General features: G+C 43.3%; 1 protein-coding gene across 1 annotated transcript; it reads right to left on the reverse strand.

Moving 5' to 3' along the window:
- Window positions 1-12,466: 12,466 nt before the first annotated feature.
- On the reverse strand, window positions 12,467-22,619 carry LOC104572912 (NELL2-interacting cell ontogeny regulator 1). Its single transcript, XM_010220078.2, has 3 exons — window positions 22,462-22,619; window positions 16,581-16,669; window positions 12,467-13,349 (listed from the first exon to the last, which is right to left on the reverse strand). The coding sequence occupies exons 1-3, from the start codon at window positions 22,583-22,585 to the stop codon at window positions 13,284-13,286; spliced, it is 279 nt and encodes a 92-aa protein (XP_010218380.1). The 5' UTR covers window positions 22,586-22,619; the 3' UTR covers window positions 12,467-13,283.
- Window positions 22,620-26,104: the final 3,485 nt, after the last annotated feature.

Consider the following 26,104-nt stretch of genomic DNA (forward strand, 5'->3'; position numbering starts at 1 on the left):
AAGTCTAGAGTAGAAAATCTAAGATCAAGTCAGACATTTTCCTGTAAGCCCAAATCTAATTATGTCTGCTGACTTACAAATAGCACACTGAACCAGTACAGCAGGGTGTGAATAACTGGCTGAAATACATGTTTGTGCAGTTCCTTTCTGTAAAACAAACAGAAAAAGGGTAAGATTTGTAAATTTAAGAGCTATTGGCCCATTAATCTGTTTGCTTTGCTCATGGAGATAAAGAGCCTGCTGAAAATGTCATTCCAGATAGGAAAAAAGTGATTACTTCAGGAGTTCGAACGTGCAGCTGAATATTGCGCTTCCATGTCTGCAAGGTTCCCAGAGGGAGAGGAATAAGCAGCTCATCATAACGTCTGAACTGTAGCTCAGTGCATTTATAACTGTATCAAGAAAGCTAATGGTCCTGAAGGGGAGACGACATGCGAGAGGAAGCACCGTGCCTCTGGCAAAAAAACACAACCAGACGCTAAAAGCAAAGGGGATAATAGGTTTAAAAATAACACCCTGCAAAGCTCCGCCAGCTCAATGATACTTATTTATAAAAAGAAGCTTGTGAGAACCAAAAGCCCCTGGAGAAATACTTTCTGTCCCCTCCTCCTACTAACCACTTTGGTCTTGCTGGCTGCTTGAGGCGCCAAGAGAAATCCCAGAGCGTTCTGTGTCTCAGATGTCCACAAAGGTCCCTGTTGGCCAAAGGGAACCACTTGGCCAGTGGGCTCTCCAGCTCAGCTGCAGTCCCTGAGATACCACTGAAACAGACCCAGGCATGTGGTTGATGAATCAAGGTTGTCTGACAGCTTGAAGGAGTGGAGCTCCCTGGTGTCACTGCTGCTGCTCTCCTCTTCCCTAGCAATAGCACATGCTCTTAGCAACTTCTATCACTTGCACAATCTCCACTACTCGGTCTCCTGAACACTGGGTTCTCCTGACCTGTCCCAGGAACAGGTTGTCAACTGGGCTACCTGAGTGAAGTCACTTACAGCACGTTTCTCCCCCTGCATTTCTATTAACCCTCAACCTGAGTGAATCATTAATCAGTTTGTTACTTGGATCATTAATTGCTATTTATGCAGAAATGCAATGGAACACTGTCAACATGAAAAATCATGTTCCTGGCTAAAAATATGAATTGTTACTAGTTGACATCAACGGAAAATATAGCCCAAGTTTTATTTTTCAGGTTCTTGATGCATCTGTTAGTAAGTGACCAGACTCATGCCATTCCTTTGCACTCTTTTGTACTCTCCAGCTCAGGTCTTACCCATCATCGTTAGTTGCTTTCTAAGGAACAAATGTCAAAAAGTAATTATTAGAACTGTGGAAATATTTGTTTTCCACAGTCATTTCCTAGCAATGGCTCTTTTAGCTATGAAAGAAAAGAAACCCAAGCATGGTGATGGAAAGTGTGCTAAATTTTATGGACAGGAAAGCAACACAGCTTTGGAGGACTATGAAACAAAAGTCTGTGGAGAAAGGGATATATTATGTATAAGAACATACTCTAGAAAATTCCCCAGAGAAAAAAAAATAGACTTGAAAAGTGTGACAAAGTGGCAACTTCCAGAATCTGTGCCTACATTTCTGTTCAAAACTCATGGGGACAACAGACCAAGAAGTTGAAATCAACAAAAAAACATCAACTCCCAGGTTTCACACAGCGATGAGCCTCTTCAAATCATGCAGGTGGATGAGAGAGGCAGGGAAAAGATTTGGCTGCTCTCTTTCCATAAGAAATTAGTGAGAAACCGGTTTTCAAACTCCCTGAGGACAAGCAAATTCTAGCTGTATTGTCATAAAATTCAGAGAGAAATGTGGAGCTGCATAGTTAATGAATGTGTGGAAACAAAATTATTGTCAGCAGCTGTGGAAGTTCAGCCTGGAAATCTGCACTTAAGATGGCAAGCAGAGAGCCAATGGTATGGGACAGACATGAAGGTGCAAATATACACAAGATATCGACAAAACAAATCCTTGCAGGAACAAAAATAAACCAGCCGTCATAGACTGGTTACATTTATAAATTACATATACTATGTAATTTATAAAATCACATCCTTGAGGCCTTTCTGCTTGTCCCTCCTCACATAGTTGAAATTTTTGAGTGATCTCACGAGTGCCTCCCTTTGGGGCAGCCACACGTGTCTATGCTTTGGACAGAAGCTCCTGATATTTCAGATACCTAGTTCGAATATGGACCTTACTTGCTTCTTAAGTTATTGTAAAAGCAAAGTAAGAGTATTGATTCTTATTCGCCATGTGGTTTAATCCATCCCAGAAGACCACTGCCAACATTCCAAAATAGAATCTAACATGATGATTGCCTTAACGTGCTTTCCTAGATAGAAAGTAAATGGTTTAAATTCTAACAAAATTGCCAATATGATGACTTTTAGTTGCAATAATAGAGAAAGTACTTGCTTTCCAAGAAAAATCATTGTCTTAAAACAAGTGAAATCCCCTTGTAATCAACTTGGACCTTTTTCATTCCATCCCACAAGCTTTCAGTGTCCTAGAAGTTGACCTTTATAAGGCAACTCTAAAGCACACAATTTTCATGTCAGAGATCTGCAGCGCCGTTTCCAGCACTGCCGTCTGAGTCTGAGGGAAGTCAGCCAGAAACCCTGCCCTGCCACGCTTCCTCACATAATCTCAATGGATACGTCTGGGTTGTTGGGCATAGCTACATCCGTTCATCCCTTCACTTGTTAAAATTCATCTCTAAATGGTTCACTCGCAGATTTATCTACGTTGCAACTCCTATCTTACTTTTTAAAATATTGTTTTAAAAAAAGGCAACAAAAATACAATAATCCTTTTTTTTTTTTCTTAAAAGCTATCTTCATATTTTTCTTAGCCAAAGCATTACCTTATTCATCTAGGACTGGAGAACATCCACAGAGGCCGATGGATAAAAATCCCTCTGACGCACAAGAGGGGTTTCCTCAACCAGTCCTTCTGACCTGGTCCCAGAGCTGAGCTGATCCTCATGTTCTTCGGGCTCTTTTCTGCAAGACATTCCATGAAAGAGGAGATACTGGAGCTGTTCTGTGACTTCAGCCACATTCAGTGTGGAAGCCACATTCAAATCTCAAGTATCCTGCTTTTGTTAGTGCCCATATTGTAAAGCTTCGAGCAACAGGTCTTGAAATGCTGCTTACAAAAATAACATTTGGATCTTATGCACACTGCATTTCCACCTGGAGCAAGTCTTTTCTTAAGGAATTACAAATAATGGCAACACCTGTCATGCTTTGAATAAAGACACATCCAACAGAGAACTCACTTAGAGACAAATCCCAAGGAGTACTGAGCCCTTGAGGTTCGATTCTGCATCGCTGTGAAGCATGTATGTATGCTGTTTTAAGGAAGCTGTTCTTGCAGCACCTTGCAAGATTTATTGTTGGTACTCTAAAGACGCACGATGGTTCCTCAGATGTGCAGAACTGAAAGAGTTATTACAGAAAATGAGCCTGGAGTATTAGATCTGAAGCACTGTATCTTGGCTCAGTGATCCATCCAGTGTATCTATCCAATCCATCTACTTCTGTACCTATCCATCAGTAGCCCATGCACAGCTATCCGATCTCGTTTTGCAAGCAAAACTTGTTAAAGCATCTCAAAACTGAGTTAATTTTAAGATCACAGTTAGGTCCATTGAGCTCTATTTCTTCAGGAAACATTTGATAAGTCGTCTGTATGTGCAAACCCAGTTCTGCTTTATCAGGCACAACAAAAGGCAATTCAACAAACTGTCTTCAGGTCTACCTCAAAATGTAATGAATGAATCGATGATGATGAATGATGAATGATACATCCTTTGCCTGATTCACTTCACCAAACACGGTGTCCACTGAACTCTGGAAAAGTCCGTGGAGGTTTTTTGACTACAGACTGCAGGGTTTTGGCAATGGCATAGGGCTACACATTATCTGTCGTAACAACTACAGGCAAGCATTAAAAATCTCAGCTCTGTGGAGCTATCAGCTCTTCGAAACTAAACAAAACTTCTGCAACATTTAGTGTTTCTTCTGGAGTCATTCATGATACGAGAATATCTGGGTTTGCATTTGCTCTAGGAAGGATACGCCCAGAAGGGTGCCAAACATCTCGGTAAAGGTGACTCGTACAGGGGAAGGGCTGGTGACAAGTCTCCACCATGCTGGTCCACTGCACCCAGGTACTATGCAGTGGCTGGCACTCCAGAGGGGGCATCTTCATGCCCAGAACGAGGATAGACTCTCTTACCCAGGCCACCATCGCAGCCCCTCGGGCAGACAGCCAGGTTCTCAGCATGGGCGCCCCAGGGGTGTCCCCTGCTCTGTGCCTGGCTCCCGTCCCCATAGAGACACTTACTGCTGGCAGCCATTTTGTCTGACCCTCTCCCAGAGGCTGTTGCAGGGACACACAAAATGGCGCCCTGGCCGCTTCCTCCTGCATTGCTGATGGCTGTTTCAGCTCACAGGGGTGTGCTTTAGTAGCCTGTTGTCCCAAGAAGGTAAATGTTGCTCAGCCCACGTGTTGCTGTCAGTACAAAGACGTCTGGGTGTGCAGTTTGCCTGACGTATGTGGCTACCTTGGCTGCACTGGCTCCTTAATGGGCTTTTTCACTGCTACTTGCTGTCTGTCCTGGTCCCCTTTGGCTCAGAAGCTGCCTCGCATGGCAGTTTACGCTTATAAAGTTAACTCACCCTAAGGGAAGTGGAGTTTTTAATTGTTGCTATAATACTATTAATGATTAATAACAATACCCTGGTAAGTAAAGATTCTGTTTCCAGGTTATTTCTCAAAGATACTTTCCATTTTAATCACTGCTTTTCTTATGCTATTCCAGGCATGTGAGAGCTCCAAACATAAATGCAGCATGGATTGCTCTGAGTCACTCGCTCCAGCAGGGCCTGGGACACGGTGAGAAGTACTGACAAACAAGCATTCTCCAGGCCCCTGCAGCTTTATAAGGAAAGAAACAAATAACGTTTTTTTAGGAACATACTGGCAGGAATATGCCATAGCTTGATAACCACAGTGAATAACATGCAGTCAGAAAACAAGATTAAAACTGAAGAAAACCCCCCACACACACTGTGGGGGAGATGGCCGACCTGCATAAATCCTCTTGTTCTCTGCTACGGCAAAAAGCTATCAGAAAGGATAAAAACATTCTGCTTTCCTTAAAAATGTTTGCCTAATCATTGCCCTTTAATCCTCAACATCCCCAAACCGCATATTAAAATGATGTTTCTCTTCAGCTAAGTGTCATTTTTGTCTTTTCAGCAAACTTAATCTGCGTCACACCTGAAGATTGTTTACGTGTATCAAAAATGTGCAGGGTAGAGTCAGTATCAAATACAAAACTGAGATTATTGTTTCTAAATTTTTAGTAACCACCCCATTCCTGCATATCTTGACCCATTTCCATGCACTACACCTATTCCAATTTACAGTGCTCTGGTACACAGCCAAGCCATGCTGGCCAGTACGCAAAACATCTCCCCTGCAAAGACTACAAGCATCTGTGTCACTGGATTCCTCAGGCAAGGGCTTGGTGGCTCATCTGCCCAGGATTTGTGTGCGGTCCACAAAAACACTCTGTAATTGAGGCTGTTCTCAGCAGAGCAAGTCGATCACTCAAACAGAAGCAGCAAGATGCCTTTTCCACGTCGGCAGGGACTGAGAAGCGCGTCTGTGTCCACAGTGCCAACTGTTTTCCAGGCACAGCCTGGAAAACCTCTCTCTTGTTCCAGTCTCTGAGTTTCATGATCAAGTTCCTGGCCTGATGCATCTCGAGTTCCTTGAGGTCTTCTATGATGAATACACTGCAGATCTAAATGGCAATTGATTTTGAGTAGGCAATATAAAGGACTTGCTCATATGCCATGGAATTGAAAAAGGAAAAATAAAAATTTTAATAGCAATTTCAAATGGACATGATATAAATCAGATTGTGTAAAATGAAAGCTAACTAAATATACATTTTCCAAGTTCCTTTAGCTACATTTTTTTTTGTTTTGTTTTCCTTCTTGAGTGTTTCGTATTTGGATTTCTTCTTAGAAAGTTGGCCAAGGTCCAATACCTATTAATTTCCTTGCAGGGTCAGGTCCTCTCAACATATGTTTACATGTGACTAACACAAACTTCACAGTGATTTTGTCTATTTGTTTATTTCTATTATGTAATTGCATGCATGGGAAACAGCTAATTGTTTGCAATGAAGAATATGTTTAAATTTTGCAACTTCTGTTTTTTGGCATGGTATTTAAGACAATGAAGTCTTTGCAGTACATACACAATTATTTCAAAAATTCAGGTTATTCAACACATTATTGGGCATATAGGGCTTTTTTTTTCATTGCAGGAGATACACAGCATTCTACTTAGTTATGACAGGTCATGTTATGAGGGATCATGCAAGTCACCGGTATTAAATCTAGTCTCTGAACAGAAGTTTATAACCTTCTCCTTAGTGGTCCTGTGTGAATGTTCATAGAATAACCTTGACATTTCCTTACTGTTTCTCATCTTTGTATTGAGACTCACTCATGAAGTTCAAGGAAAGGTAATATAAAAAGAAGATAATATTAAAAGACCATCAAAATGGTTGAACAAGGTAATGTAAAGATTTGAACCAGAATTAGTTGCCAGGAATCAAATTGATGATTTTATAAATCTATTTAAATATATAAATAAAATATATAAACACTTACTTCTTCATTTTCTATATAAATTATCTAAGCAGATAACAATTAGACATTATTTGTTACTTTGAAATGCAAAATGAACTAGGCTATAATATTTAATACCTTAGCATTCAGCAATAACTTTATTATTTTCATCTATAAATAATGTATTTCCATTTAAGACAAAATGGATGCATTTAACACAAGTGAGACGCATTGGTCCACATTCATCATATGCAAATAGTTTCAAAGAAAACATTAGTTTTTTGATAATAGTCAACGAAAGCATTAGGTAGCTCAGACCCCAAAGTACATAAGCAGCAAAGTTGTATCAGAGCTCAAGAATTCCTGGTTTCCAAATTCTTCTTCAGCTGCCAATGTGTTTATGGTATACGTTCCACTACACCTTCACCTGAGTAGTGAGATACAGTCATGGTTTCCTAAGCAATCAAAAATAAAGGAAAAAAAAATGAGATAGGTTTGTTATAACATCACTGTCATGTCTTTGCGAACAGCTCCACAGTTTTACCTTAACTTCTTCATTTATTTATATGGAGTGAATTCCGATGTAAGGAGAATCTGTCCTCTTGATAAATGTTGGAATTATCATCTATCTCTAGTAGAAGCAGGTTGCTATAACAATAGAAAAAAAAAGAGCCATATGCAGCATAGTCTGTCTTTAGTACCTTAATGGTTTTAAGATGATGAAATACTTTCTGCACCACTACAGAAAGGTTAGATTTCTGTTTGGTATTTCACATAGTCAGTACTTATACAACAGATAGCATTTAATCTTGAAGCCAACTCTTGATTAGATTGGGAAGCACAAAGTAAAGAATAATGTGTTTGTTACAGCATCAGCATTCTTTGACACGGTTTGCTGCTTTGTATTTCCAGGGACAGGGCAGAGCAGTTTGCTGTCCTCTGCAAAGTCTGTTACAGTGCAGGAAGGGAACTGGAAATCCAAAGTGAACCAAGCAGTTTGGAAGTGCAAAACGGGCCTGATTCACCTTTTCCATGAATTTGTGAAGAAGCACAGGTGGGCATATGAGGGTAGAATTTAGGCCATCATGGGAATAAAACTGCTTTGATAGTGACTGCAGCAATTCACACGTGGAATTCAAAGCATCCAGACAGGCCAAGCAGAACAAAAGGTCTATCATTTACTGGAGACTTTTCTGCAGAGAGCTACTGCATGGAAAACATAATGATGGATGCAGTGAACTGAAGCATTAGTAATGGATATTAATGAACATAATCAGTGTGAATTCTCATTTATTTGCTAAGGACAGGGCTGTATTTACACACAGACAGACCAAGTGTCTACTTGGGGTTCCTCACACTGTAAAGCTCCATCATGGATGGCTGCTCTGTCTCAACTGACCCTTTTGTTTTTGGCCTTTCCTCGCTGTCATGTTCGAGCTGTGCAGCCGACTGGAACTACATGTGTCACGGGTCTGGTTATCTTCCCTTTGGCCCCAGCTTGGGATGGAGCCAGGTGGGACAGGATTGAGGCAAACGGGCTCCTGACGGACTGCGGGTGCTGTGGCACAGAAGGAATAACTTAGTTCTTTGCATTCCCATTCTGTTAATGTGGGAATGCACGAGTCCCACACAAGCTATGAAGTTTATCATGGCTTTGATCTCCCTGAAATCAGTTCTTATGGAATGGTGGGAATGGTGAAGTGATATTGTAACAGAATCTTTTTATTTCCTCTCTGGATTTAGGGGAAGGAAGTTAACAACTCCAACTTGTTTTTTGATCTTACAGAATATAACAAAAGCACATAAGTTTGTCCACCTCAAGTCAGACCAAAAGTCTTTCTAGTGTGGTGTGTCCCTCCAGCAGCCGACACAGAGGCTTAGAGAAGAAGGTAAGAGCAGAGCATATATAGCATGCTATATCTGTAAAATATTCTGTCTCACTAGAATTTTGTGGTTCAGGGACTAACTGAGCTGGCCTCTCCGGCACTCAGTTAATCTCATTTGGAGCCCGACAGTAATTAACATTGACCTTCCTCAAACCGCTTTGCAACATGAGCCAACAAATTATCATGAACATACAAAGAAAAAAAGTCCTTTCCTTGGGCAGGTGGAGGTGCAGAGCCTGCATGTCTGTTCCGAGGTCCAAGGCCAGTTCATGGCAGAACTGGAATCAGAAACTGGAAAATCGTGGTCTCTTTTCAGAAGTTTAGCAGACAAACCCATCTTGCTCGATCTGTTGCTGCCAGAAATTATTTATTCAAAATGTTTGTTGGAGCAAAAATGAGGCTAAATATTCTCGTATATATACACACACATATAAATATACCTATATATCTTATACATATTTACATATTTGCAAGAGATGCTGTTACCTGGTTACCTTTGCCGACAAGAGCACTCTTTCCAGTTTTTTTTCCCCTAAATTTTTAGATTGGCAAGTACCAATTTGCATAAGATGTTTCCAGCCCTGTGGCATTTCTTTGCACACCACAGAGCCTCCCTGAACCTTTGCATGCAGTGAACAGCTCCAGCAGTGCATTGCTTTACATGAGAGGGTCTCCCACCTTCTGCTGATCAGTAGCTGATCTGGGGGAGTCAAAAGCAAAATTTCTGCCTTGCAACCAGTTGCAAAGAAAAATCAGCTCTCTGCCTCAGGAAAAGCACAGCTGCCTCTGGGACTTTCTCCTTTTAAATTACCGCTGAGTTTGAGCTGGTATTTTGCTCCTGCTGCAGCCCAGAAGGTGCTTTCCATGGGCACTGAGATCTCCTGCCCGGCAGCAGGCAGCCAGGCCGGACCTCGGCGCACGGCCCCTGCAAGAGTCTTGTCCACAGGTCCACAGGTACCGGCGTGGAGGTCCGCCCTTAGGAGCCTTGATTTCTAAATAGGAGATTTCCACCTGGAGACTGAATTTCATGGGTCTTTCAAAGACTTCTGCACAAAACCGTGGGTAAAAAGCATCAGCCTATACACCAGCCAGATTCAGCTAACAACAATAATATTTAATTTTGCTGTAGGAACCATTGCAAGCAAGACAAATTGTGTTCCCATTTTTCAGAATGAAAGCCAGAGATTCATTTTAGCTGCGTCTTCAGAGTCATCCGGAGACTTAGCTCAAAGCAACTACCTGCGCATACACAGTTATACCCAGAGCAGACATTAGCACGGGGGTGAGCAGAGGGACGCGTTAGCACCACTTATCCATCCCCTTGCCTGCCCGGAGACAGCCCCGCGCGGCTCTGCCCGTTCTTCTTGAGCAAGAACTTGGCTGTCCACCTGCACAGCCTGCTGCTTCCCTCCTCCGTGTGCGCAGAGACCCGGGGCCTCCTGCAGCAGCCATGCACCGAAAGGGAAGAAAAGGCGCCTTGGTTTCGGGGGGTCGTGAGGATTGCCCTGGCTCCACGACAAAATGGTGCTAAAAAGCGGTGCGAGGGAAAACAGACATTTAGTGGCCATCCTCCTAAAGAGAGAGACAGGACACGGTTTTGTGTTTTCAGCCCTCCTGCTTTTACAGCCTCCTGTGTGTGTTTCATGCAGTTTCTTTCATTAAAAGGAGGACCAAGGACTTTATGAATTTAAACTAACTTCATGAGCAATAATAAATTAAAATTATCTAGCTCAATGTTTTCTTCATGCCCCGTATTAATTATAAGATGCTTTATCTAAACCACTGAGTACGAAGTGTGAGGTCTTTAAAAAAAACTCACAAAATCATTAAAGTTCTTTTAATTTCTAATAAGAGTGAGTTAGATTTTATACTTCATCAATCAAGAATACATTCACAAATTCAGCACAAATACAAGGTTTCTTGATTTTTTGTGACATAACATAACACTTTTTCCTTGAAGATTTTCCACCTAATTAAAAAGCAGATATTTATGGCTGCATGAATGCTACAGCTTTGCAGATCAGTAACAAGACACACCGCTATAACCATCTTGCCTTTTTATTGTTATAGAGAAGGAGGAGCGCATACAACATAACCACTACCATCACAGGTGTAAACTCGCAGTGTCATTCTGACCCCTTGGGAATCAGAAAACTTGCACTTATCATTCTCTTCAGTTTTTATCATAATGAACTGCATACATCAACTGTCAGCAACCATTTTTCTAAATAAAACACAGCCAAAAATAGTACTTACTAACAGGGCTTTCAAAGATTCTTTAAGGTACTAACAAAACAAGCATGCACACTAGCAATACAAAACCATAGATACGGTGCCCTCTGCAAAAGCTGAGCTGTGCTGACAAATTCCCAGGTTCGGTGCTGGAATTCCACCTTCCACAAAAAGCCAGGTCAGGATCTGTGCATTGCTTAAGTTCAAATCTCAGTGGGAGCAAAGCAACCGAAGGGGTTGCTTTAAATCTAATATTTAACTGTAAAATAAAAACTGGTCTGTGGTAAGAAGCTGGTCTATCACATTACTTCTCTTTTATACAAACTGCATGATTTTGCATGTTTTTGGGTGGGCCACAGGGGAATATGCACTTGAGGGCTGCATGAACACCCTCAACACATACTGGATCCTGATGATGTATAAGGGGGTTTTCTAGATTATTTGACAGGACAAAGCAAATGTCCCACTTGCAATGCAGGTGCAAGGAAGCTTTTCCTTGCTGAGAGCCATGTGCCTTTCCAATGGCTTTGGCAGAGCCTATGGCAATGATCTCTGTGGTATTTAGTAGGTCTGCAAACAAAGTAGTAACTTGGCAGTAGGTCACAGTTCTGATGCCTGCTCTAGTGGGAAAAAAAGGGGGAGAGGAGCTTTGAAAACATACAGATCCATCATAAAGTCTCTATCCTTACACTGATACCCTTGGAATTATGAGATCTGGCTTTTGCATTCGGCTTTGGGCTGCTGTTCACCACTAATGAATAAAAAGTACTGAAAAATTAAGGTTCCTCCGTGACTTAGCCATAAATTCTACTGTAGTCAAGCCATTCCAGTTTACTGTTTTTTTCCAAGGATACTTTCTGGAGACATTTAAGAAGCTGCCTTGTGACTCGGGCTGAGATGAGTCTGGTTCACCATCCAGGAAAGGCTTTACATGATGCCTCCTACGGCTCCTTCTTTTGTAATCCTTCACGGAAATATGGAATGATCCTGACACCAGGGACACAAAACCTCTAAAATAAGCTTAGCAATCTTCCTCTCATGTTAGTCTGCAAAGCCAGGTGATGCTCATGAATGTATAATAAGGATGATGATAAAATAAGCATTTCTAGCCTGCTTGCTTTTTAAAAGTTACTAATTAACCTCGTAACTTGCTGAGCAGCCTGACAGTAAAATACCAGCCCATTAATGGGAGATAAATAAATTTATTAACAGGAGTGGATAAAATAACTTTGAAAACCGCTTTTGTTGGCTATGATAGTTTAAGTCTATGAAAAATCTTTTATTGCCTACAAGAATTTTCCATCAGGGCCATTTTCTGTTCCTCTTGTCCTGCCTCCCCCTCCCCACCAAAAAAAAAAGGGGGGGGGGTGCGGAGAAGTGAAACAATGAGAAGGGATCTGCTTATTTTTTCCCCAGAATAACAAGGCCAAATCCTGTCTACCGCTGCAGGCCCGGATTGTGCTGTTCTCCCTTGCTGCAACAGGGATGTTATCAGCATCAGCAGTTTAACTCCCACTGTGGAGTGAAATTCTTCCCTGTATAAAGTTCATGAAAGAGCTATGAACCATTTAAACATTTTGGTGGAAATTAAATGTTCCCAACTGACAGTTTGCAGGAGATTTCTGGGGGGCGCAGGCATTTTGCAGGCTCTTTGCCAGAGTTCTCTGCAGAGGCCAGTGAGAGTGCTTCAACCCAGCATGTGATTTGCTTAATGAAAGACACTTTTCCGGAAGATTTTGGCAGACACAACTAGTTCAATTGCCAGGTGGTGGTCATGTGATTACAAATGTTACTGATCACATTAGATATTTAATAAATCCCTCCAAAAAGATCACAGCTACTGTGTGGCTCTGAAGAAATGAATGCTGTGATGCATATTACTATGGTCACCATGTACTGGACTATTCCTCTAATCTCTACAATTTTGGACAAATACCTTCCTCAAACTGCCAAGCAGTCAATGACAACTATTAACTTCTATATAAAAACAAGACTGCTTTTAAGTAACTTTTCAGCTACGCATCATTGCAAAATACCTTTCATTTTATGTTAGGGCCACATTCTGACATTAAATATATCAAAGAATTATTAAAAAATATATCCTTAGATATCTTCTCTTGGCTGGTATGAAATGATGACACTCCATGGATTTTCTCAGATCTATGGCAATTTACATGTGCTGAGGATCTGCCCTGAGAGTCTCCGGACAATATTTGGCTTGAAATATGAGAAAAGTGACATGCTGTCCTTACATAAAACCCATGAGCACGACAGTCGTGCTGTTTCTTCTTTTGACATTTCAGTAGATGCAATATCACATAGAGGAATGGCAAAACACATCAAAGCAGGAACGGTCTAACTGAGCTGTACCTGTTTGGATAAAACCTGGTTTCCTTGTGGTGTGGCACAACTTGCCTGCTAGATCTTCCTTTAATTTATTGAGCAGAACTTTAAAAATGAGTGAGTGTCCATTGGCCAAATCCCTGTGTTCATTTCAGTATATTGCAGGAAAGCAGTCACAGAGGCCTCTCTTTTCTGCTCTCAGGAGGAGGGTTTCTGTCTGTAAAAAAAAACACGAAATAACTGAATATATCACTTTAAAAGAATATATAGTTGATTAGGCCTAATCCCCCAGCACAGCTGTAGTCGAGGTGCTTTGCTGAGTGAAAAATCATAGCTATTAGCGCTGGTTTTCATCCAGAAAAAGCGATACTAAATAAGTATGTTTAGAACTGGGATGCATGGAGAAATATTTTTGTAGTGTAAATGTTTTCATTTTCATAGTTAACTTGCAGGGACTAGGCTTGCAAAATTATAGAAGTGTGCTTTAAAAATCCTGAGCAAAATTCCCCTTTCAACTGCACTGCTTTTAATCCCTTCTGAATGATTGATGGCTTCCTATTGGTGATGTCTTCAGTACTGTGTAATTTAATTGTAGCAGAGAGCATGTGCTAAGGGGCCAGTTGTGCTCTCAGTTACACTACTGATTCTGCAGAATAACTCTGAGTTAAATCCAGCTGTCTTTCTAACCTTGTTCTCTGAAACTCATAACCTCTCAAGGCCGATCTCCACTTGAGTTTGTGGCTCCTATTTTAACCTGAGTTAATTTTTTGACAGTTGCCTTATTGCCAACTCCATTTGGAGATGTGCCTCTAGAATCCCATCAACACCTTAAAAACCTCTTTTTATGCTTATCAGTTGAAATTTCTGCATCCTGGTTTTGGAGAGTCTTGGTAGAAGAGCATTTCCAAGTTGTTTTTTTTTTTTTCCCTTTGTATCCAGGAAAAAAACAATTTCAGAATCTTAGCAATATTTAAGTATCATTATTTCATGTTCAAATATTCTAGGTACGTTGTGGGTTCTGGTCTTGCCTTTTGAGAAACAAAGGCTGAAATTCTTGCAAGACTTGCAAGAAGGGTCTCCAAAGTAGTTTGTGGATTAACTTTGAAGAATTTATTAAGAAGGAAAAAAAAATAGGCTTAAATTTACCAGGAATAGGATTCACATCTCCTCTGGACAAAACGTAAAATCTTGAAAAGCACTTGTTCACAATCAGAAATCCCTGCGAAACATCAAGGTCTTTAACCAGCTGGTGTTCCTTTGATGCGATGCCTCCTGACAAACTAAAATCAGCAAGGGCTGGATTAGCAAAGCTGCCCAGCTCCCATGGGAGCAGTTGGGCGCTTCTCTGCAGTGACCTGCTCGCCCCTGCTACGACGTCTCTGCTGAGCAGTGGGCTGCATCAGCACGACCATCCCCTCTGGCCCCCATCAGTTCCTGCTCCACTCGTTTCTTGGTCTTTGATGTCAAACTTTTGGGGGTAGAGGCTGTTTTCAGAACTGCGTTTCCCTCCCTTCATGCCCCTCTACTGCTTTCAACCCAAACTTCTGACATCCACCTTTGCATTGAAGAGGACCGGCTCACTTTCCTTGTCCTCCTTACCAGCTTACTGCAGTGGCATGTGTTATTAAACACTGCTTCTCGCTCATAAGATACAATGCTGGGTGAGTGAGCGCTCTCATTGCTGGCAGCCCAGGAGAGATCCTAAAATCACCTTAACATCACACAGGCTTATTGGATCTCGGTGTAATGCCTTCAAGCTGTCGTCATTACCACCAACCCTTCCTAGGAATCATTAATGATTTATGACAGGCAGGCAGAGCAGTTTTAGGAGCATTTAATTGTGACCTGAAAGACTGTGAACAAGAAACCTCAGTTACCAAAATGGATGCATGTCCTCCATGGGGTTTGGCCTCGTCACAGGGACTTTCCATACTCAAGAGTTCTCGAATGAAGTTATTTGGGGTAAAGCTTGAGGAGCTGAACAGCATAAGCCAAGCACCAGCACTTGGGTAAGGAAGTGCCTTTCAGCAAATGGAAGGCCAGAATTTGTCACTTGCAGAGCACTGGCCACTGTGTTTCATATAAGCATCTATGTATAATTCAATAACTTGTATTTAACTAAAGCATCTTCCCATGTAAAAACCTGGTGACGTTTAAGAGAATGAACACAGCTATGACTGCACATGGTCTTGCCGTATCATGCATACGTACAAAACATTTCAGCCCAAAAAATCCAAACACGTGAAACCCCAGGGGTAATTGTAGAGCTGACGCCCCTCTATTCACAGCCTGCAGCAATAGTTATTTGCATTATGCTGCTGCCTGCCCAGGAAATTCTTTTGCACCTTTACTATATTGCACTGAGAGCTCTGCCCTAATCAGCTTGCTATTGATTGCTCAAGAAAGCCAAAGTCACTCCAGCTTTACTGTGTGGGGCCCTACATGATTGCCCAAGGTCACAGGAAACCAAAGGAAAAGCAACATAATCATCTTTCGGTATTACAGTTTGAGACACATCGTTGATTTACATCTCTTTGGTTGATTCTGCTGTGAATGACATTTTGAGCAGAGTGTGACTTCAAATGAACAAGGGGCCCTTCCCACCTACCAAGGTGATGGCATCAGCCAAAGTCACCTAAAGGAACTAACTGGGAGATGTGACTACAACTTCACCTCAGCAAAAGCTGCTTCCCTGTCATGTTGCCAGTGTTTATGAAGCTGTTAGGCAAGGAAAAGTTGCACAGGATATATATAGGGGGGGCTCTGTAAGATAAATATAGAGACCTGGTGCCCCTCGCATCCTTCCGACAGCTCAGGGACCACCCATGCATTTTAGATAAGTAAATACTACCCCGGTCAGCATTTGCCTGTGCTTATCAACCCACATCTGTTTGAATTGCTAAAATCAGGACATTTACCATACTCCGAGTTTTTGTTCACTTCTGCACCACAAGGCAGGCATGTGAATTTATCAAGTGCTCTGTGTGCAAATTCACTTCTGACTTTTCCATAGAGAATATTGATGCATAAGTGAAGAATACAAGCACTTCCCTCTCCTCCCTGTCAGCCCTGCTTGCCTTTTCTCCTGCTCTCCCATTCACCTCCTGCTCCCATCCAATGTGATCAGACTACAGCTCAGAAGCAATGTCTGAGATAGATAGAGAGGAATTCCTCTTTCCTATTCTTTTCTCCTTCATATATCTTCTTGTCTTCTCTGTTTGATGTAGGAGCTTTCTGGGTAATTCTTTGGCCTGTTATGCAAGAAGTCTGACCAGATGATCTTTAATGAACCTCTCCATCCTGTGAAAAATAATCTGTACATCGTGCAATCCTATTTACTGGAATGGAAGTGAGTCAGCAGAGATGTCATGTCTGCTGTACATGGGCAGGCGGACCTGACTACCAGGAGATAAAGGCTAAGGAGAAACATTTCTATAGAATCACATACCCGTGTGTCTAGATTATACGCCGTCTTCTTCAAATCCTGCAACGCCCTCTGCATGAACTCAAACGCATGGCAGTCGACACAGGGACGACCTGGAAAGGGGTGCAATAAAAAGACATCGCTGTCAAAGAGGAAATACTGAGAGATCTTGTACTGTCAAAATTAAAAGGCATTTTACTAGGCACCCACACATGCGCGTGGACAATGTTAGGGTGTCTGTGGACAAAGATGCTTCGATGCTTGTGCTCACTTCATTTGGGAAGAAAAGCAAAAGCAAATTAACATTTTGCTAATGCTCTTCTGAGCAGAGACCAGGCTTGATTCTGCCAGGGGCTGGGTGTCTGCATCCCCCCCTCAGTTCTAAAACCCTCAGTTCTCATACATGAGTTATATCTCAGCCCTTACTCTGAAAACAGCAGCTTGCAGTGGCTCAGAGAGCAGAGAGGCAGGTCTGGTTGTACAGGAGCCCTCGCGGAGCAGCTTGGCAGGGGACAGAGCCGGATCTGCCTGTGCTTCCTTTCACCTGCTGCTGTATTTTCTCCCTGCCAGGAAGGCAGAGCGTCCCACTGTCCCTGCAGCTGCTGCCAGCACGCGTGCAACCAGGAGCAGGGCAGGGAAAAGGCAGGGAAGAGGAGGAGGAGGAAGGGACTCGATGACTAAAATGATTCACTACTGGCCTCAGCGTTCCCGCTTTGCCAAGACTCGCCCTGCACTGATGTCACTCCCTCCTTGGGGCTGTGACTCTCTCACAGCCTTAATGAAATGTGGATTTTCAAGGGCAGAAATTGCAACTCCCACAGGGGATGCATCCCTGTGCATCTCCGTGGAAGGAGGGAAAATGAGCAGAGCACCCTGACAGGGGAAGCGCTAGAATCCCTGTCACATACAGGCAGTTGAGCTGCTCTGACAGAGCAAAGGGGGTGAGAAGCTGCTGCTCGGGTGGCTAAGGAGTGTCCTGGTGCTGCAGGGTGCTGGGCACCTGCAGGACCCCATTCCCAACTCCCCCAGGGCTTGACGGGTCTGGGTCCGGGTGTTGTTTGACCCTCGTTCAGCCTCCTCCAGCTCCCCTCCATGTCGCTCACAGCTGGGGCAGGTCCAGACGTGCAGCTGGGGGTTTCATCCCAGGGATGTGGGGAAATGTCCCCATAGCCGTAAGACCCTCTCTCCAGACCCAGCTCCAGGGGGTTTTGAACATGTTTTTAAAGACGCTCAAACAAACAAACAACCAAACAAAACCCCAAACATTTTCAGTATTTCAGTATGAGAAAGGAAGCTTGCATCCTTGATGTGCTCGCAGCACATCTGTCATTCCCTTGGCACTGTGGCCTGCTCCCTGCTGCTGCTGTGGTGTGGAGAGCACCCTGCTCTGGCTGCAGCTCAGGAGACTGCCGCATACCCTGCAGTGCTTGTCACCAAAGTGTTCTCAAAATCGGAACTCAAGGAGGAAAAAAACAGACCAAAGGTCATAAATGAACATCTCCTGCCCCTCACAATGTGGACAAAGTGCCTTTGAGAAGAGCAGTGAATTGCACAGTCAAACACTGAGTGCAATCCAGGAAGCCTTCCCGAACCCTCACGAAGGCCATGACTCTGCAAGAACATCCGCTGGCATTGGCAGCAGCCGAGCACGCCGGTACGGACACGGAGATACTACTGGAGCTGCACAGCCGTGCCAAGGGACTATTGCACTTCTGCTACCCCTGCGAAAGCTGCTGCTCAGACATCAGAGCAGCTTCTGCAATAAAACGGTGGTGGCGCCGAGCGCATCTGCCCCTGCAGATCGGTGGGTTCCACATCAGATCCCACAACTTACACTAGCAACAGCAACTTGAAGCAGTTCCTTAAATAAAATGGATTAGGCAAGAGTAAGATTTTCCCACTCCCCCAACAGTCTATACTTGCACTCACATTATTTTACCCATTGCTTCCTGAATCCAGGTAAACCTGTGGCATTTACAACGTCCTGTGGCAATGAGTTCCACAGCTCAGCTAATCACTGTGCAAGCAAAATGCTGATTTGTCTGCTCTAAATTTATCATTTCTGCTTACATTTGCTGCCTCCTTTTGCATTGGAAGGCACAGTTAGTCTGTATTCATTATTTTTGCTTCACTTATGACTTTGCTGATCTCTATCACACCCTGCCTCAGCTGTCTCTTTTCCAGAGTGAGGAGTATTAGGCCGGTCTAGCTGGACCCATCCTCCCTTAATGCTCTCCGTACTTTCTATAGGATGCCCTTGGACATTTCCCAAAGTAGCTACGAATAAGGGTCTAGTTTCACAAAGGGGTTAAACAAATCTAAGTGTGTGCAATTGTCAATAGGCACAGTCCCACCTTCCTTTCTGTCCTTAGCTACATGGTCCCATCTTCCCTTCTTCACACTGCGAGGGACCGTGAAGTTGTTTCATCCGCTGGTTGCTAATTTCCCCTTTTTCCCCCCAGAGCAGCTCCCTGGACTGTTTGAATGTACAAATCTTTGACCCAGGACAAGAAATGGGGCAAGGGTAGGAGGCCAGGGTCAGGGGAAAGGCACAGGCAGCATAAACTTATACGAGCTTGCAACAATCATGAAATCAAACCTGAAGTCGCAGCACAGCAAAGTACAGCAAAGGGCTATTAATTCTTTGCTGACAGCTGGGAACAGGCTGGGATTCATAGGGAGACTTAACAGGTTTGTGGATTAACATAATGAGAATTAGCAAGAGTCAGCTGTAATTCTTCAAATGGATCCTGCCAGCATGAAGGCTGTGTGTGTCTGTCTGGGGAGAAACAGGGGAGGAGTGCTTAAAATATGCTTTTTGGCCACATCCTTGGTGAAGAAGTGGAACTGAAAACACTGTGGAAGTCTGATTTACTTTTCCTCAAGTGCACACTGTGCTTGTTCTTTGTATTTCATGCACGTTGGCTAATGAAACCTGACTGATCAGTTTCTGTTCTTCAAACTCCATATTTCAGCTTTTCAGTAAACAATTTGGGTTCTAAATGCAGGGGGAGGATGGGGAAATTACTTCTATTTTTTAGTGGATGGTACTGAACTTTAAAGTGTTCTCTGCAAACGTTTGCAGCACTACTTTATACTCAGTCTTTTGCAAATGCAAAGTGCTTGTGAATTTAGCACAAGGATGGGATTAATCACTGCTAATTCGCATTCTTTAATTCACATTCACAATAAGCTAGGCATGGCTCTTCGATTCGCTTGTAAGTGAAGTGGAGAGCAGGAGATGATTCTCTAAACCAGGTATCACTCGCACCCCACAGGGCAGTATCTTTGTGCAATACAGAGAACTGTGATTCCCTCACACCCCCTCACAGAACTGAGCCTATTGGGTCAGTAAATGCCTCTGCTCCCTTATGCGTAGCAAAACCAGAATTACTATGGTCAATGTACGTCATGTCTTTCCTGCTAGAACTTGCACTACAGCCTAATTTCTCCCCCTGGGTCATTTAGGCTCATACAGCCACCAGTTTACCTGGGTGCAGTGACCTGGTGTACATAGGTGTTGCTCTTTCGCTTCCCCCAGTATGGGCCAGTGCTATCAGCTCCTTGGTAAGAAACAGTCGGTGGAGCTGTCTTGTAAGACAAGATGTAGATTCCTACATCCATACTCGATCAAACTGAACATCTCTCTGGCCCAGTGTCTTGCCTTGCATGAGCTACATACCTCACAGGAAAGAGCCTGTGCCCAGGAGCCTTCCCAGCCTTCAGGAAGAGCTGACATGGAACAGTTCATCTCTGTGAAAATAATCTCTTGGCCTTCTAGATAGGCAAGTGCCTCCTGTGGCCGGGACCACTCCAGCCGTTCACAATCATGTTTCCATGCCAGGAAACAGCCTTGGACACTGTTTACCTTCCTGGTATAGACATGGCCTCCATTGCCAGATGCCCACAGAAGTGCACAAAAACATGGCAAATATGCAGGGATGCCTCCTTATAAAATCACCCCCAGGCTTCAGCAATATGTGACTCACTGAGTTCCCAAGCCAGAAGAGGTAATTCTGCATCTAACAGCCCTTTCTGAGACTTTTCTCTCTTGAATTTACCTAATTGGGCCTGCAATTCCTTGTAAACTTTTAGCATCTGCAGCATCCTAGGGAAGGAGCTCCACAAGTTAGCTATCAGAAATAGCACTATTGGGCAGAGGAAGGTACTTGGAGTGGTTAGCAGCAATGAAGCTCTCTCAACAACCAGCTAATTAGGAGCATCCTGGATTCCTTAAACAATCACACGCACACAAAAAAAACCCCAGCACAAATCAATCATGATCAGCAGGGAGCTGATCATGAGCTCTTGGCCTCATTTCAGACAGAAATAACTTCCTAGCATTCGTAGCATAAAGCCATGTAGGATAAAACTTCCAGCCTCCTTATTCAGGATAGAGCAGCCTCCCTCCTCAGAAAAACCCACTCCTGCCTTCAATCCCACATCCTCAAATGCAAGAGCAAGATAAACCTTTCTCAAGGGCTCTTCAGGGGACTCCATAACCTGTCACAAGATGTAAAAAAGGTTAAATAACACCTTGAATGTCCATTGCCAAGATACACTTCTACAGATAAAACAGGAGTTTTCACTACCAAGTGGAATGAGGAACTACTCTATACTTTTTCACTGATCTACCTCTGCTAACAAAGACATGCAAAGGGCACATATAATGTATTTCTCAATCACCATATTCTTCTTGAGAAGACAAAATGAACTAGTTGCCACAAAAATTATTCAAGTTAATTAATGCACACGTGTTAAACAGACACACAGAATAGAGATGAGTGTGATACGAGAACTACAGCAGAATGGAACCCAAACTTAGCGCTGTCCCATTAATAAAAAATAAATAATAAAAACAAACAAATAAAGAGAATAAAATGGAAAAAAAAAAAACAAATCAGAATTCAAGTCCTGCGTAGATAGCCATTGGCTTGTTTAAAAAATAGTAATACTAACCTGGAAGAAGCAGACCTTGTGTTAAGGATATTGGTGGTCATGTAAAAAGACTGCTGTGATAAGAAGTAAGTGTGACTAGTAACTAGAGATTGGTTTGTAAAGAGTTACCTTCTTTTTTTTTTTCCCCTCCCAGAGGCTATTTTACATTTCCAATGAGTGAATACTTCATGCTTGTCCATGTCAAAAACCCTGAAAATATTGACTCCTTCTCCTAATTCTTTGTACTAATACCTCATCTTAGAGCTAGGAAAGTGGGACTTACAGGTCTTAGAGCTAGGAAAGTTGAACTGGAAACTTGTTCAAAATTACAGAGCACGTTAATACAGAGCTGGGAACTCCCAGCTCCAAGTGCTGTGCACAATCTAATCTGTCATATTTTTCTTTTTTGCTTTGCAGAGCCGCAGCCTGATTTCGGAAATCGGCGCATGTTTTACAGAAACGCTCGCTGGGCCAATTGCCCCCATGTCAGTCCACAGCAGTTACAAGAAAGTTGAACTTGACCTTTTGTTCCAGCCAACCACCAAAACGCACAAAACGCAATGCCCTAGCAGAAATAAACATGATTTTCCTTCTAACAATACCCAGCCTAGCATGGACATTTTGTGCAGTGGCAGATCTGGAGAGCCAGCTCTTGAGAAAACAAAAAGACCTACAACCAAACACTTCTCAAATAAGCTCAGATGGAAATTGCAGATGAAAATACAGTATTATTTTTTCCCGGGTAACTGAGAAACTGTGTTTCTTCGCTTGCTTGCTCTTTCTGTGAGGGTTGTTTGCATGTGGTTTGCTGACAGGCTACAAAGTCACCATTATACCCTTGCACGTGAGGCAACGCAGCATCCCCCTGGCACTGAAAACCTGTGTGGATGAGACGGGCGGGCTGAGGGAACGCCGGCCCGACGCGGTGCCGTGGGGACGAGGGAGCGCGGCCCGGCAGGGCACCTACTTTCGGCTGGAATGACGCTCCCTGCGTCCTGGCTGGCCCCAGCAGGCCTCACGCTGAGCAGGCCGAGCACCGAGAGGAAGGGGATGGCCACGCGCATCACGCTCCACGCAGACGGCAGCGCCATTGCTTTCGTCAATAATTCAAGCCGTCTTCCCAGCCTGAAATGGGCAGAAAGAGTGAGAATCAGCGGCTTGCTCCCGGCACACTCCGTTCCCCCCAGGGCAGCGGACGAGACACGACAGGCACCGATGCTCGTGTCCCCGCAGCCCCTTGCCACACACGTCACGGCCGTGACCGCGGAGGTGCAGGTGCCCCAAGGTACTTGCCAAGCACCTGATCCTGCTCCTCGGTGATGTGACAGACCCTCGGACGGAGCCGCAGCGAGCGGGCGAGACAGCGCGCGGCCACACGGAGCATGCGTCCCCTCTCGCATCTCCCCCTTCCCTGATTAGGGTCATTGCCATGGAGATTCGCTATAGCAACACTGACAAATTGGAGCTGCCAAGTGGAGGAAAAGATTTAAAGGAACAGATTTAAAGGGAGCGCAGTGATGGCTGTGGCTCTGCCTAGGCATTGCCTCTGCTCCCCAGAAGGCCACCTCCTCCCCTTGGTGAGCACGGGTTGCTGCAAGCCCTCAAGAGGCTCTTGGGCAATATTTTTATTTCTCTGATTCTCAAAACATCTGTTCTAAAATAGGCAGCACCCGTCCCTTGTTTTTGCTGCAATTCACTTAAAGTGAAGTTCTCTTCCAGGAGGTTTCAAATGGAATGAAAGCTCAGAAGTTTGCTTGGAGGAAACAAAACCTGTGACTGCCCTCTTGCTCTCTGTGTCAAGCCCATTACAAGCTTAGTGCAACTCCGAATATAATGAATCCTTGTGGATAACAGCCATGCGAATGAGCAAGCCGGGAATGTAAATCCTGCACAGCATCATGCTAGGTAGCCATGATAACAGCCCCATCAAAACTGATGCATGGTCAAATTTTAAGAATGCTCCCTTCAGGCTTGAGTTTTCATCTGGGATTTTGCTAGCAGGCTGTGTCCAGACAAAGCTCATGCATGAATCCTCCCGGACAGGCCATATCTATAACTATCTGGCTGAACCCAAGCTCTCAGAAAGTGGAGGGCATTTAGGAAAAAACAAACAAACAAAACAAAACAAAAAAAAAATAGTGGCTCTGAAGACCTGGTTGCCTCAGAGCGTGGTTAAAAATTCAAACTCACAACATATCTATTCAATCTTCTGCTTTGTGATTCTCTGTGGGAAAAATGTTCCACCTTCTCCCACTTCCTGATCAGGAACAGAAGAAATAATCTGCCAAATTGTGGAAGTATCACCGTTTCCAGGCCGGGACAGAATTTAACATGGGCTTTCTTCAGCCATAGGGAAAATCACCAGCAAAACTCTACTTCTGCTTTGCTTGGTTCTCTCTCTTCCCTCTGAATTACTCCTCATAAGCCTCATTTCAAATATTATGCTTTTGAATGAGGTTAGTCTGAAAGTTGCCTCAGAGGACTCCAGGCTCTTGACTGTTTTCTGACAAAGTGGAATTGCCCTGTGCGGACAAGAGAGGACTTGCAGTGGGTCAGCCCAGAACAGTGTATTTAATTGCTATGGGAATGACACACTGAGCTATTTTTTTTCAGCTCCAAAGTGCAAGTGGAACCCAGGTTCCCTTGTGTAAAGGGTCCAAATGAGGATCTCAGTCAAAGGGTCTTTGGAAAGTATGTCAGAGCACACGTGTTCCTCAGAGAGGCTTCACTGATTCCAAAGGAAGCTGGGACTCATAATCCAAGCTCTGAAGTTGGATGGCTAAAGTTAAACAGGGTGAGATGGCCCATTTTACGTTATCTATTTTTTCAGAGGCCCTCAGATGCCTGCTGAAGGAACAGCTTTATAAGAGTTAGGATGTAATGGAGAACATTGCAAAGTTTGTCTATACACTCATCTTGCGGTGGTCACAAAATGTAGCCCACTTCTTCACAGATTTAGATACCAAATGGAAATTCTGGAGCAAAATCAAAACCTTACACTTCCAGTAACCCTGGTACATGTGTTCCTTGACCACAAACATTTCATGGACCCATGGGCCATATCATACTTGTCATACATGAGCTTAAGGAAGAAAACAGAAAGCAATTTCCTACAGATTCAATAACCTTGACAACATGCAAGTAGCTGTTTAATACTTTTTTGAGGATCTAGTCTTTTCTAAGAGTGAAATCTCTTTCATAATCACTTACTCTTTCCAGTAAGTAAGTTGAACAAGGAGCAGAACACACAATAATTCCCCAATCCTTCATTTTAAAAGCAGCCCTGTATTAGGAATTTAGGTCTCAATTCCCATGAGCATCAGGCACCAACTCCAGGTTATTTCAAAGCAAGTTTTTTTCATCATATTTTCAAATGTAAAGGAGAGTCTCTCAGCATATCTGAGAATAGTTTAAGTTTTATTTATTGTGCCTGTGTGACTTTATGCTTTCATGGATTAAACTAGACTGGCAAGAAGGAAAATCAAAGCTATGAAATACAGTCCAAAAGGCTGATCGTGAGACAAATGCAAAGATACAAACCTCAGAGCCATATCCTTCCTGGGGCTAAACAGTCTAGTGACTAATAATGATGTTTCCAGACTTCTTGACATCCTCATCCCTGTAAGACAACAGCATGATGGGCTGCAAGTTGTCTAGATCCCTCCTCAAAGCCCAGAGCTCAGAGCAGTCTGCAGCTGGCCTGAAAAACTGTCAACGTAGGGAACCTGTGGCAGATCCCAAAACTACCAGCAAGGAGAAGAGCAGCTGCAGCTGTGCTCTTGTGTGGTTCCCGAACCAGACCAAAGGAGACAAGCTGAGATCTCCAGGAGGAAAAGCAACCACTGAAGTAAGCAGAGGTGTTACCAGTTTAATTGCAAAAAGTAAAAAAGTGGATCAGAACTGCAGATTTGGGAAAACTTGGAAGAAAGAGAAGCTGATTATCCCTGAAATTTATCATTCCAGGATGCCAAGACTCCAAGGATGTCTCTGTGTTAGGAAATGCTACTAAGCTTAAGATAACATCCTTTTTTTTTAATTGCTCAGGGGCAATCAGACATTGCACTTGCCACAATACAGGGTTTTGTCTCCAATGTCAAGGTTCTCAAGAAGTGTGTAAAAAGTCCCAAACACCTCTTGGTGACATAACTGTGTGGTCCCAGATACAGCTCACAATTTATAGGGAATAGGAGCCAGGCCCCATGGATACCATGTGTTACTTCAGCATCACTTCCAGCAAAGCTAAAGAAGAGAGGCATGTGGCTTGCTATGCTGTTATATTCACTATTGTGGACCAGTATGACTAATTGTTATCAGTATCAGTTTACCTTGAATAATGAACAAAGTCCAAGAAATTCATGAGAGTCCATCTGAAGGCCATGGTATTTCCCAGAGGGCTCTCTGGACATTTTTTTTTTTTTCCTACAGAGAATCTTCAAAAAAATCAGAAATTTCTAGACATCTACTGGGGAGATGATTAGTGAGGATAGATAGGTAGCTCCCTAAAAAACTCATTTATTGATGCCTGAATGTTGAAAGTTACATTTTTGCAGTGAGAGAAGAAAATGTGTTAAATTAATTAAAATCACTAGGATTAAAGGCCCTGATTAAAT

The sequence above is a fragment of the Tinamus guttatus genome, unplaced genomic scaffold, assembly GCF_059628265.1.
Source record: "Tinamus guttatus ecotype Peru unplaced genomic scaffold, ASM5962826v1 Tinamus_guttatus_pri_ptg000377l, whole genome shotgun sequence".
Lineage (NCBI taxonomy): Eukaryota > Metazoa > Chordata > Aves > Tinamiformes > Tinamidae > Tinamus > Tinamus guttatus.

Excerpts from the sequence above, each read along its gene's own strand:
- LOC104572912 (XM_010220078.2), bottom strand. The coding sequence starts at position 22,585 with ATGGCGCTGCCGTCTGCGTGGAGCGTGATGCGCGTGGCCATCCCCTTC. Across the intron at positions 16,670-22,461 it reads GAGCGTCATTCCAGCCGAAA|GTCGTCCCTGTGTCGACTGC; the intron begins GTAGGTGCCCTG and ends ACCCCTTTCCAG. Across the intron at positions 13,350-16,580 it reads CGTATAATCTAGACACACGG|ACAGAAACCCTCCTCCTGAG; the intron begins GTATGTGATTCT and ends TTTTTTTTACAG.